We start from the raw sequence: 14,700 nt of genomic DNA on the forward strand, positions 1-14,700 counted from the left end.
ATCTTGTTCATAAACAATGGTGACAGGACTTTTCATTTTGATGATACTGACACTTTCATTGACATCAATACTTGCTTTTGAGGAATGAACTATCCATTTTGAACATGTGACATGCTTTTGCAGGTTATCAGCTAGGTTTTGCATTTTGTACTATTTGTTTTGAGAAAATCATTAAATGTTGTGCAAAAATTCACTGGTGTTGTGATAAACGAACCAAAGCGACTGAGAAAAACTGTAACTAGTTTTTGAAGTTTGCACTAATTGTTTTGAGAAATGCATGAACTGTTGTGCAAATGTAAATAGTGTTGTGAGAAATGCTAAGTGCCTGAGAAAAACTGTAAATTAAATAGAATAATGTTGTATGTGACTCTTCATAATCGAAGAAATACTTATAAAAGTCTACAATAAATTACACCAAGAAGACTGCATTTTAATTCAGTGTTACTAGATTATAAAAATTAGTAACATTTTTAAATATAAGGTAGCACAAATATCAAAATTAATGGACACATCTTAATTCATTTAAATTGGAGAAACTGAACAAAATTAATAGATCAGTTCAAGAGTTCACACTTAGCTGATGATCTATCAAAAGCTTGTTTGGCATGCTGTCCCAGGAGAGAGCCCCGAGCTCAAGGGATCCTCAAACCCGGGGCTTCCTCCCGTTCGCAGAGTGAGAGGGGAGCCTGGCGGGACCAGGGCTGGCAGTGTTCTTGGTGTGGGGCTCACAGTGCTAACCACTGGGCCGCCGTGCCACCCGATCAATGGTAGAGGAGGAGAATTGGGGAGGAAGGGGTTTTTTTCTTCCACACGAAGATAAAATGGACTGAAAACTGTGGTTATTTATAGTAGCTTAGGGCTCAAATGATTGGAAGATAATGATTAGCTAATACGAGACCGGCGGTGATAAATCATAAGCAAGTGATCCTCTCAAAATTAGTTTATAAATAAACCTCACTAAATAATAAATGATGAAACTGATGGCATTTTTAGACTACATACTTATAAGGTATATGTGAAGATTTAATAAAGAATTTTACACATTCTGGACATTTACATATAACAGATAGTATAAATTTATATTGATAGCAGCATCAAAATAACAAATTGTTGATTAAATAAAATGAAAATTAATTAAATAAACTTAATTGATAAGTGTAAAGGTTGCAAACATAATTTCCTTGATAAACAATAGCTTATTAGTATACTTAGTAACTTAAACAATCATTTTCAAACTCAGCAGTTCAGTACTGAAAGAGAAACATTTGGATACATGCACAGTACTTTTAATAGTCTTAAATCATAACATGCAATGTTCATATTTTCAGTTGTAAATTTTCCAAAGAGTTCTCCCATTCATTCAAAGGTAAACCGGAACTAATAATACACTGCGTTGCCGATGGGGGGAAGTGTAGTGACGTCATTTTGAAAAAGGGTCTATGGTCAGACTTTGATTGAAGATTACAAAAACAAACATTTTTTTTTCAGTTGATTAACTTGCACAGATTAATGGTTCACCTAAAGCAGAGGTGTCCACACTCAATCCTGGAGGGCCGGTGTCCCAGAGAGTTTAGCTCCAACCCTAATCAAACACACCTGAACAACCTAATCAAGCTCTTACTAGGTGTACTAGAAACCTCCAGGCAGGTGTGTTGAAGCAAGTTGGAGCAGAGATCAGCAGGACACCGGCCCTCCAGGACCGACTTTGGACACCCCTGAGCTAAAGAGTAACAATGAGTGCGAGCAAAATAAACATTGTCAATTTTGATTTCACGCAGACTTTAAAGAAACACTATGAAAGTTTCTCTTGTGGCTCCTCCTTGTGGTTGATAACTGCATTATCCGTTACCAGTGTGGTAAAAGAACCAGACAGAACCAGCCTAAGTTGACACTTTCTTTGGAAACCATGTCCACGACCATGTAAAATAGCCCGTGTAACACTGCAGTGTTCAACTAACTTTATCATATGACAGCCAGCTGGCTCTTTCAGCTCTCGACATCTGAGGGTTTAAGCACGTCCGATAAAAATCTATGTTCGGCCATGTGTTTAATTGCTCTCTCGCTCTTTCTTTGCTTCATCAAAATCCTCTTAGGCTTCTTTTGGTCTGCCATGGCACTCGTGTTGGTGTTGATTTTATATCAGATTGTTTTATCTCACAGTTTTATTTGGCTAACTCCACCTGACTATGAAAACAAAATGGCATGTGCCTTAAAGCAGATCACATTGTTCTGCTCATAAGCATTCAATATACAGTGCAACCGGAAAGTATTCATAGTGCTTCACTTTTTCATATTGTTTTTTTTTTTACAGCCTTATTTCAAAATGGATTAAATTAATTTATTTCCTCAAAATTCTACACACAATACCCCATAATGACAATGTGAACAAAGCTGAAAAAGTACATGTACATAAGTATTGACAGCCTTTGCCGTGAAGCTCTAAATTGAGCTCAGGTACATTCTGTTTCCGCTGATCATTCTTGAGATGTTTCAGCAGCTTAATTGGAGTTCACCTGTGCTAAAATTCAGTTGATTGGACATGATTTGAAAAGGCTTACACCTGTCTATATAAGGTCCCAGGGTTGACAGTACATGTTAAAGCACAAACCAAGCCTGAAGACAAAGGAATTGTCTGTAGACCTCAGAGAAAGGATTGTCTTAAGGCACAAGGCTGGGGAAGATTACAGAAACATTTCTGCTGCTCTGAAAGTTCCAATGAGCACAGCGGCCTCCATCATCCGTAAGTGAAAGATATTTGGAACCACCAGGACTCTTCCTAGAGCTGGTCGGCCATCTAAGCTGAGTGATCAGGGGAAAATGGCCTTAGTCAGGGAGGTGATTAATAACTCAATGGTCACTCTGTCTAAGCTCCGGCGTTCTTCTGTGGAGAGAGGAGAACCATCTGTGCAGCAATCCACCAATCAGGCCTGTATGGTAGAGTGACCAAACAGAAGCCACTCCCCACCTGGAATTTGCCAAAAGGCATCTGAAGGATTCTCTGATCTGACGAGACTAAAATTGAACTCTTTGGAGTGAATGCCAGGCGTTATGTTTAGAGAAAACCAGGCACCACTCATCACCAGGCTAATACCATCCCATGTTTTTTAACAGCCGGAACTGGAAGACTAGTCAAGATAGAGGGAAAGATAATTGCAGCAATGTAAAGACATCCTGAATGAAAACCTGCTTCAGAGTGCTCTTTAGACAGTTCATCCTCCAGCAGGACAATGACCCAAAGCACACCACCAAAATATCAGTGGAGTGGCTTCACAACAGCACGGTGAATGTCCTTGAGTGGCCCAGCCAGAGCCCAAACCTAAATCCTATTGAACATCTCTGGGGAGATCTGAAAATGTTTGTACACCGTCGCTTCCCATCAAACCTGATAGAGCTTGAGAGGTACTGCAAAGAGGAATGGGCACAAATTCCCAAAGGCAAGCTTGTGGCATCATATTCAAAAAGATTTGAGGCTGTAATTGCTGCCAAAGGTGCATCAAAAAAGCATTGAGCAAAGACTGAATACTGATGTACATGTGATTTTTCAGGTTTCTTATTTTTAATAAATTTGCAACAATAATTAAAAAAAACATTTGTTCACATTGTCTTTATGGGGTATTTTGTGAATAAGTTTGAAGATATTAATGAATTTTATCCGTTTTGGAATAAGGCTGTAATATAAAAAATGTGGAAAAAGTGAAGTGCTGTGAATACTTTTCAGATGCACAGAATGTCCATGGTATCACAGGAAGGGGGTGAGCAGGGCTGTGTACCCAGCACAATCTCACATAAAAAAAAAAACATATTACCAAAAAGTGGCTAATTTGTGCAAATTCATATGATTTTATTGTATTCATTTTTAAAGGAAGGCATGCCCCTAATCCTCACCCCTAAACCTACCCCTCACTGGGGGATGAGCAAATCATACTAAACTGTACAAATGAAATTACACCAAGTAGACACTAAATCAAAAATGACAAATATAGCAGTGAGATTGTGTTGGTGTATGGGTCACTCAGCAGGGTTGTCAGGGTTTTCCTGCAGAATGTGGCTACTTTTAACTACTTGCCACAGGTTGTTTCATTATTCTGCAGGTTAAAAGTTTGGCAGGGGTCAATTTATCTTTTTGAAACTGAGAGTTACTTCTTGGGTACAGATTAATGTGAAGGGCTACCAGTTTGATATACACTTCTTAAATAACTAATTTTCTCAATTTACTTTTAGTTATATGTTATTAAATGATTAAAATGAATGATTTTCATCTATGTGAAGACACTGATCGTATTAATGATTTCTCACAATAGCTGTCAACAATGATTTAACAAGGTAGGAAACAGATAAATATCAATACGCAACACTTCATTTGTCTAAAATAGTTTTTAAAGCTTTTTTTTATATACAACCTAATGTCATTTTACACCATTGCAAGTGTGATTTAAAAACGTTCGAGGTTACAGAAGTAACCCTTCGTTCCCCGAGGAGGGGAACGGAAGTGCCATGAATGGGAGGATTCGGATCAGAAGCCGCTTATCTGGAGAGTATTGAACGGGCCAATGAATGAAATTAATTGGCAGCGTAAGCTTGCGCAGGTGTGCGACATCTGCAATTATCTCAGCATATAAGCACACCTGAAGCCAGCAGACGCCATCCTTTTAAGCTGAAGAGACTTTCAAACAGCTAAGGGACAGTCATCATGGCGACGGAATATGGCACTTCCGTTCCCCTCCTCGGGGAACGAAGGGTTACTTCTGTAACCTCGAACGTTCCCCTTCGGTTGGGGAACTTCAGTGCCATGAATGGGAGAATATGGAAAGCGCCATAATGACTGCACCTTACCAACACCCCCGATGAGGAGATAGTCAAGCAAGCGTGACGCACCCACATCATGGGGGGCGCGGTCCTCCAACGTGTCCCTGGCCCTAATTTATCCTACTTCAACAGAAGTTTTACGGATTTAGATATATTTTTTGGGAAGTCGTGAGCATCTAGATAATTCTAGGAATACGACAGTACGTTGGGAAGCGTGCAATCCCGATAGGGAGGACGCTGCGGAGGCCATCCGTTACCCAAGGGGGGGATAGATGGCAGAATTTACCTATGGACTAGCCCTAAAAAGGGGGAGTACGCATAGCAAAAGAGTGGTTAGCGGAGAGGGAAGACACGGGTCCACCCAGGGGGGGGACTTAACCGTGGCGGAATAAGCATATGGGATCGCCTAGTGGGGATCACGCATAGCAGGCACCTATACCCAAAACTCGGGCTGACCAGCGGGCAGACCTACAACGTAGTGGGCCAGCAAGTGACTCCTCCGCTGAGTCAGTGCTGGGGGCCACGGAGGAATCTGCAGGGCTCACCTGACTGGGAACTTTACTGACAGATAAAAAAGGCGCACGTACCTCCGTGTTAGGGAGAATGGCGCCGCAAGCGTGTTTCAACACCCTACCGAGTTGTCTCCTCAATCACCAAAGGGTTACCTAATACCCTTGAGGAAACCGGCTCCACTCGCAGATTGTAAAACCTTGCAAATGTGTTGGGTGTCGCCCAGCCCGCAGCTCTACAGATGTCTGTTAGAGAGGCGCCGCGTGCACGCGCCCAAGAGGATGCAACGCTCCGAGTGGAGTGTGCACGAACTCCCGGGGGACACGGCTGACCTCGACTCGAATAAGCGAGTGAAATGGCATCCACAATCCAGTGGGATAATCTTTGTTTTGATACGGCACTTCCCTGCTGCCGACCGCCATAACAGACAAAGAGCTGCTCAGATGATCTAAAATTCTGAGTACGGTCCACATAAATGCGCAGAGCGCGAACTGGACAAATTAAAGAAAGGGCTGGGTCTGCCTCCTCCGGGGGCAGCGCTTGCAGGTTCACTACCTGATCTCTAAAGGGGGTGGTAGGAACCTTGGGCACATAACCGGGGCGGGGTCTCAGGATGACGTGAGAGTAATCCGGCCCGAATTCCAGGCACGAGTCACTGACCGAAAATGCCTCCAGGTCCCCGACCCTCTTGATGGAGGCCAACGCAACCAGCAGAGCTGTCTTCAGGGACAGAAATCTTAGAGATACTGATTCGAGTGGCTCAAAGGGATCGGATCGCAGACTCGTGAGAACGAGGGCGAGATCCCAAGAGGGCATGAGAGGGGGGCGAGATGGATTAATTCGCCTAGCACCCCTAAGGAACTGGATGACCAGGTTATGCTTTCCCACGGTGCCGCCAGCTACCGCGCTATGATAAGCGGAGATGGCGGCCACGTAAACCTTGAGAGTGGAGGGCGACAGCCTGCTGTCCAACTTCTCTTGAAGGAAAGAGAGCACAACACTAATCTGGCAATTTCGGGGGTCTTCTCTGCGAGAGACGCACCATTCAGTGAATAGACTCCACTTCAGGGCGTAGGCGCGCCTCGTGGAGGGGGCTCTAGCCTGAGTGATGGTATTAACCACCGCAGTCGGTAGGTTACCTAAGTCTTCCTCGCGTCTAGGGACCACACGTGGAGGTTCCAAAGATCGGGGCGAGGGTGCCAGATGGTGCCCTGTCCCTGAGAGAGTAGGTCCTCTCTCAAAGGGATCCGCCAGGGGAGGGCCGTCGCGAGGAGTGAGAGCTCTGATATCCAGGTCCGGTTGGGCCAAAGGGGCGCAACTAGCAGAACCTGTTCCTCGTCCTCCCTGACCTTGCACAGAAACTGCGCGAGCAGGCTCACTGGGGGAAACGCATACTTGCGCATGCCCCGAGGCCAGCTGTGGGCCAGTGCATCCGTGCCGAGAGAGCCCTCGGTCAGGGAAAAAAACAACTGGCAGTGAGCGTTCTCGGGGGAAGCAAACAGATCGATCTGGGCCTCCCCGAATCGCGCCCATATCAGCTGAACAGACTCGGGGTGGAGTCTCCATTCTCCAGGGCGTAACAGCTGTCGTGAGAGCGCATCGGCTGCACAATTGAGCGTGCCTGGGACGTGAATGGCGCGCAGCGATTTCAGCCGCGGGTGACTCCAGAGGAGCAGACGGCGGGCGAGCTGAGACATGCGGCGAGAGCGCATACCCCCCATGCGGTTGATATACGCCGCCGCCGCCATACTGTCCGTCCTGACCAGCACGTGTTGCCGCTCCAGCACCGGTAAAAAGCGGTGGAGAGCGAGGAACACTGCCAACAGCTCTAGGCGATTGATATGCCAATGCAGCTGGGCACCCTTCCAAAGGCCCGCAGCCGCATGCCCGCGACACACGGCCCCCCAACCCGTGTTGGAAGCGTCTGTTGAAACAACAACATGGCTGGACGCCTGTCCTAGAGGCACACCGGCCTGTAGGAACGAGGGGTCGTTCCAAGGGCTGAGGGCGCGGCGACACAGCGCAGTAACCGAGACCCGGTGTGTGCCCGCGTGCCATGCGCGTCTGGGGACCCGATCGTGAAGCCAGTGCTGAAGTGGTCTCATATGGAGCAACCCGAGCGGCGTGACGGCGGCTGCGGATGCCATATGCCCCAGGAGCCTCTGAAAGAACTTCAGTGGGACCACTAGTTTGCTGTCGAGCTCCCTCAGACAGTTCAGCAACAGGCGAGCGCGTTCCTCGGAGAGGTGCGCTACCATGGTGATCGAGTCCAGCTCCATCCCGAGAAAAGAAATCCTCTGCACGGGGGCGAGTTTGCTCTTTTCTCGGTTGACCTGAAGCCCCAGTAGGCGGAGATGCCGAAGCACCTTGTCCCTGTGCATAATCAATTGCTCCCGCGAGTGGGCTAAAATCAGCCAGTCGTCGAGATAATTGAGTATGCGAATGCCCGCAAGCCGAAGGGGCGCTAGGGCACCCTCCGCGAGTTTGGTGAAGACCCGCGGAGACAGAGAGAGCCCGAAGGGGAGGACCTTGTACTGCCACGCTCGACCCTCGAACGCAAACCGCAGAAATTGGCGGTGGCGTGGAAGAATGGAGACATGGAAATACGCGTCCTTCAGGTCTATGGCTGCAAACCAATCCCGAGGACGAACGCATTGGAGAATGCGCCTCTGCGTGAGCATTCTGAACGGCAGCTTGTGCAGACAGCGGTTCAAAACGCGCAGATCTAGGATTGGCCGTGACCCACCGCTCTTTTTGGGTACGATGAAGTATGGGCTGTAAAACCCACTCTCCATCTCGGCTGGAGGAACCGGCTCGATTGCACCCTTCGCCAGGAGGGCAGCAATCTCCTCTCGCAAGACAGGGGCGGACAGGGGGTTGACCCTGGAGAAATACACGCCCGTAAACTTGGGGGGCCGTTTCGCGAACTGAATCGCGTAACCGAGTCTGATTGTGCGTATGAGCCACCGCGAGGGGCTGGCCCGCGCTAACCAGGCAGGCAGAGCCCTCGCTAATGGAGTCATCGCTACAATCGCTGACGTACCAGCGGTGGGGCAGCGCGGAGTGGGTGTGCTGATCCGGGAAGCACGAGGGTCCCGCGGAAGAGCTGGAGGAGAGCGATTCGCTCTGGCTCCGCACCCTGACTCCGGAGAGGGGGCTGGAGGGCTGAGGAAAGGGAGACCGTCCCCCCAGCGCTCGTGAGCCACTGGCGAAGCACGTAGAGTCTGCGAGCCGGAAGGCAGCGCGTCCCGGACTGGCAGAACTCGTGCAGTCACATCCGGGGAAGGGAAAAAGTGCTCTTTTACTGATGTTTTGGTGGCACTGAAAAGTACCGTTGTTATCGGGGCCCCGCCCTCCAGCGGGGAAAGAGCAAGTTTCCTCTTCTCCGGATGGCCTGTCTCAGGGACGCTTCGCGGTCCGTTTACCGGACTTAACGGTGCCCTGGGCAGGAGGGGCTGCCTGCTTTCGAGGTGAACGCCGCGCCCGCTTGGCCGGAGGCGCAGGCGGGGGCGGGGCAGCACTCGTTGGCGGGCGCCCTCGGCGAGGAACAGCGGAGGTGGATGGCTCGGCGGGCGGAGCGGGCTTACGGCCACGCCGATAGATGACATTGCCCATCGCATCCGACTGCTCTTTCACCGCCTTGAATTCCTGGGTGAATTCACCGACGGTGTCGCCGAACAGGCCAGCCTGGGATATGGGCGAGTCAAGAAAGCGAACTTTGTCAACGTCGCGCATATCGGCCAGGTTTAGCCAGAGGTGGCGTTCCTGAACCACAAGTGTGGACATCGTCCTCCCCAGCGCACACGCGGCGGACTTAGTAGTCCGAAGAGCATAGTCGGTCGCGGTGCGCAGCTCATGTAATAAGCTTGGGTTGGACCCGCCCTCGTGCAGCTCGGCCAGCGCCTGCGCTTGGTAGCGCTGGTAGGTGGCCATCGCGTGCAAAGCAGAAGCAGCCTGGCCCGCAGCCTTATAAGCTCTGGCTCCGAGGGAGGCAGACAACCTACAGGCTTTGGACGGGAGGCGGGGCAAACCCCGCCACGTAGAGGCGCCGCGCGGACAAAGATTGACCGCGATAGCGCGCTCCACTGACGGGATCGCCTCATACCCCCTGGCAGCTCCGCCGTCAAGGGCGGTGAGGGCGGAGGCACTCGCAGCACGGGCAGAGAAAGGTGCCCTCCAGGACTGCGTGAGCCTACTGTGCACTTCCGGGAAGAAGGGGACGAGAGGCTTCGAAGGCTTCGCCTTCTGGTCCTCTACGTAGCACCCATCTAGTCGGTCCGGCCGCGGAGCTGGGGGATAAACCATCTCCAACCCCACGGCCGAAGCAGCCCGGGAAAGCACGGCTAACATGTCCGCTTCAGGATCCGATTTGACAGCGCTCACCTGCCCGGAGGGGGCGAGCGGGTCCGGATCTTCGTCGGACAGTGAAAGCCCACCCTCCGATGCCGCGGAGGACATCTGATCTCCGGTGTCAGCGAGTGTGAGAGCTACCATCTGGTTAGACGGATCACTCTCACCACCCGAAGCTTGGATGGAGCGCCGTGAGGAGCGAGAGGTCCGCGAGCCCGTGGGCGGCGGATTAGCTCCCGCTGAAACCCTCAGATCTGCCCGAGCGCCCGCTGCTTTTTTAGAGCAGGAGGCAACTGGGGTGGCTCGCTCTCTTGCGAAAGTTAGCCGCGATCTTAGCTGTGCAACGGTCATGGCATCGCAATGACGACATGAACCGCCCGCGAGCACCGCATTAACATGCTGGACCCCCAAACATGCAATGCAGTGATCGTGTCCATCATCCGGAGACAGGAAACCCCCGCATCCAGAAACGCACAGTCGGAGCGCCATCCTGAAAAGGACGTGCTGCACGACTGTGTTGCTCTTTTAGGAAAGTTGCAACTATACGCACCGCTCTGGAGGACCGGACCCAAAGAACCGCAGGCAAGGGAGTAACCCAGCTCGACCGTCTGCCACCGCGAAGACCCACTCTGGACCGGGAGACACACTCGTTCGCTCTGAAGTGCTGATCAGCAAGAGGAACCCTCATCGACTCACTCAGAAAGGATCTGAAGCGAAAAGGATGGCGTCTGCTGGCTTCAGGTGTGCTTATATGCTGAGATAATTGCAGATGTCGCACACCTGCGCAAGCTTACGCTGCCAATTAATTTCATTCATTGGCCCGTTCAATACTCTCCAGATAAGCGGCTTCTGATCCGAATCCTCCCATTCATGGCACTGAAGTTCCCCAACCGAAGGGGAACAATAGCTACAAACAATAATAGACGCAGCTTACTGATATGTGGTGCTATGGTGAGCTATTTCTAGAACAGGCCCGTGGGCGACTCATGTGATCCTCGCGGGCTACCTACCATGTTCGTGACCCCTGCAACAACATCAATTATGGTGCAGTTAAATATTTTAATCTACCAATTATATAATCTACCAATGATAAAAACTGCTAGAATATTGAAACGGAGTATGCACATTTTGTGCACTTGAGTAATACACTGTTCATCTTCAAAAGGACGTCAGTGATTTACAAGTTAATAAATATATTGAATGTTTATTTTAGATTTTTACATCATTTTACATGTAAGTTTAGGGTTCACTTCCGTAGAAGTTGTTCTGCATTACGGCGCATGGTAGACACTCGCTGTTTGTTCAAACTACTTATTTAAAATGAGCTGAATCAACACAATTCCTGATTTGTGGACAACTTAATTGTTTTTTGTTCAATCCACTTAAAATTGTAAAAACTAATCATTTAACTTTGTTCCTTTATGTTGTCCCAACACAAATCGATTGTGTGGAAGCCAGAATTCCTTAAAGTGTGAGACATCCTACCAGCTGTGCTGTCAACTGAAGGATATGATAACAGAATCTTTATGATTACAAATGTACAGCTCTTTTCTAGGAAAAACCAGTTTATAATATATGCAGTAATGCAAAATAGGTATTTTTCTCAATGAATGGTAGCAGTTTTGATAGTATTAGGCTAGTTTAGTTTTTCTTCTTTCAGTTCCACAGTCTAGGCTGAAACGAAGAGGGGATAGAGCTTTCTCTGTGGCAGATCCTCGGTTGTGGAACACCTTTCCCCCTGAGATTAGAATGGCTCCATCATTATCCATTTTTAGATCACTTCTTAAAACATACCTTTTTTTTAGCTAGGCTTTTTAAGATTATTTTAATAGTTCTACAGCTAATTTTTATTTTACAGACGTTTCTCTTGCCTTATTTCTATGCTTTTATATTCTGTCTTTTTATTATTTTTTTACCTTGTCTTATGTACAGCACTTTGGTCAGTCTTGTGACTGCTTTTAAATGTGCTTTATAAATAAATGACCTTGAACTAGTTTAGCTTGGCTATTAGGCTAGTTTGAGTTTTTTCAGAGTTGTTATTTACTACTTTTGTTGCAAAAAGCTGGCAACCTTGTCGCTCACCCAAAGTTTCAAGTATTATTTCAAGCAACAGAAGGCAGATCTGGTAGCACCACATATTTTTAGAGACATCATTTTAAAGTTACTTACAAAGTTCTCAAGGAAAAAAACATTTACCGTCATCTGTTTAGTCACAACACCAGCTTCAATGGCAGATCTGTTCATGTCCTTAAGAACCTCAAAGTTTGGAGCTTCGATAAACACCACATATGGAAGAAATTCGGCTGTACGCAAAACTTTGAGTGCCTGTAAAAACACAGTGTCACATTAAAAGTCTGTTACAATGGGTGGAGATGCCCCCTTAAAAATAATACACATTCACATTTAAAAGAATAAATAAAGTAAAAAATAAATGAGGGCAACACAAATAAAAGCAGTACATAGAATAAAATAAATAATGAATTTAATATTACTACTATTTCCCCTCTCTGTTGCAAAATCTGCATGACTTTTGAATTAATATTTATATTTTGTGTCAATAATATAAAACACTAAAACATAATCCTAGTAAAAGTTATTCATCTGAAAGATAACTGAATCTACAGCTTGATGACTTATTTATTTAATTGTGCATATTTAACAGAAAATACATCACAAAAGCCACACTGTTCATTCAAATTGATTAATTTAACTCTTTAATCTTAACACTTTAGCTATAAATTATAGATAATTATATATATATATATATATATATATATATATATATATATATATATATATATATATATATATATATATATATATATATATAAATTAATAGCTATAAAGAAAAATGAAAATGTATGAAACATTAAATTAACATTAAATTAATAGAATGAATTTTGAAACTTTAAACTGTTTTATTGATTGAATTTGACAAATGTTGATATGCATATGAAATGATTGAATGACCCTACATGAAATTTTACAACTAATATTTATTTGCAACTGTCGTATAGACAGGAATAGTTAGTACACACTATACAACCGGCATCATGCATTAGTTATAACTGGCCTACAAGATTTACAGTCAAAGACCCGGGACACAAAAAAGAGCACCTGCGGATTGACATCCAGAATGCAAATCTTTCCAGAGTCCACAACCTCATGAATGGAGTCGATCTTGGTGCCATACAGGTTTCCATCATACTCCCCGTGCTCCAGGAAACGACCACATTTAATGTCAGTTTCCATCTCGCTGCGGGACATGAACAGGTACATCTGCCCTTCTTTCTCATCCACCTTGGGTTTACGAGATGTGTCTGTGCACAGCAACAAATGAGGCAGGTTAAAAAGAAGTTACATCAACCAGTACGAAGCTCATTTAAAACATGATGAACATTTAATAATTATCAATACATAAATCAGGAATACAAAGGTGAATGCACTGACAGGGTGTGGTGGTTCCGTAGCGGTGCGGGTCTGACACCAGTAGTTTGTTTTTCAAGCTGCGTCGCCCCACGCCCTGAGCACCAATCAGAACCAGCGTCTTCCTGCGGAACGGAGGCACCTTGGCCACTTCCTCGTAGATCCTCAACTCATGGCGGTCAAACTCTGGTGAGATAGGGAGAAATATCAGGTCTCTTTTTTTCTTTATTCAATCTGGGTTAGTCACTACAGACACATACAATAAATTATTGATCAGCTCTATTTCAGTCTTACTGAATTTCCCTATGTTTCCTGAAGTATAAGTCATGTTGTTTGTTATCATAAAATATCTCGTATATGTCTTGTAGACAGATTTATATTCAGAAAAATCAAAAGCACATGACGTGAAATCAAAGAGATTTATTCAAACACTGTCAGATCTCAGATATATAATCTATATACTGTCTTATCACCCTTCAGCCCAAGATCGCTTACTCACTGAAGCTAAGCAGGACTGAATCTGGTCAGTATCTGGATAGGAGACCACATGGGAAAACTAGGTTGCTGTTGGAAGTGGTGTTAGTGAGACCAGCAGAAGAGCGCTCAACCAGTTGTCTTAATGAGTCCTAATGCCCCAGTATAGTGAAGAGGACACTATACTGTCAGTGAGCACCGTCTTTCGGGTGAGACATTAAACCGAGGTCCTGACTCTCTGTGGTCAATCCCATGGAGAGTAGGGGTGTAACCCTGGCGTACTGGTCAAATTCACTCCATCCTCCCTTAACAATTATCCCCATCCATTAAATTGGCTCTATCACCTACTGCTGGTGTGTAGAAAGCGCACTGGCGCCATTGTCTTGTGGCTGCCACTGCATCATCCAAGTGGATGCCGCACACTGGTGGTGCTGTGGAGAGACCCCCTGTCATGATTGTGAAGCGATTTCAGTGTATGGCACTACATGATAAATGCGCTATATAAATACACATTACATTACATAATAAAAGTATTATTGTGTAATTACAGTTTTTCTTGGTTGCTTTAATGCAGCCATCAACTGAAACTCAACATTTTCAAAACAGTTAACACACAGGCCTAAAGAGCGGCACTCATGGTCAAGTTGACACATTTTGCTTGCAAAACGCACATACCGTGTCAAAACGTTTAGAATAAGCAACAAATTATAGTTTTACCTTCAAACAACACAACTTGAAAACAAGTCTATTAGCTTTTTCAATTAACCGTTACACAATGGACAACGAAATACAGAACTCTGTGTGAATCAGTGCACCATTGCTTGCCATTGTAGCTTATTGCCAATGCAGTTTGTTTTCTTTCTATTCAAATTCGCCTTTATGCAAAGAATCGGATCCAGAATAAAAAATGCTTTGATTAAATGTATATTGAATTCATAACATTTTTCAAACTGTGGCTGAAAACTGAACTACTGTAAAACAAAAGACAGACAAAAGTTATAAAGTACTGTTACAGTTTTTCTCGATTGCTTGGATGCAGTTGTCAACTGAAACTCCACATTTTCAAAACAGTTAACACACAGACCTAAACAGCGGCACTCATAGTCTAAAAGACACATTTTGCTTGCAAAAGGC

General features: G+C 45.9%; 1 protein-coding gene across 14 annotated transcripts in view; it reads right to left on the minus strand.

Moving 5' to 3' along the window:
* The window catches only part of mpp2b (MAGUK p55 scaffold protein 2b), a 104,310-nt gene that overhangs the window by 2,821 nt on the left and 86,789 nt on the right, over positions 1–14,700 (minus strand). For 6 of the 14 annotated variants that reach the window (XM_087274886.1, XM_087274884.1, XM_087274885.1 and 3 more), the window contains 3 exons: positions 13,117–13,278; positions 12,784–12,986; positions 11,863–11,991 (listed from right to left, as the gene is read on the minus strand). In XM_087274886.1, coding sequence (XP_087131012.1) covers positions 11,863–11,991; positions 12,784–12,986; positions 13,117–13,278 — 494 coding nt within the window. Of the gene's footprint in view, positions 1–11,862; positions 11,992–12,783; positions 12,987–13,116; positions 14,573–14,700 lie in introns of those variants that run through there. The other 8 variants (XR_015503374.1, XR_015503377.1, XR_015503371.1 and 5 more) reach the window with 5 other exon arrangements.

This window comes from Danio rerio, chromosome 12, assembly GCF_052040795.2.
Source record: "Danio rerio strain M-AB ecotype USA chromosome 12, GRCz13ab, whole genome shotgun sequence".
NCBI lineage: Eukaryota > Metazoa > Chordata > Actinopteri > Cypriniformes > Danionidae > Danio > Danio rerio.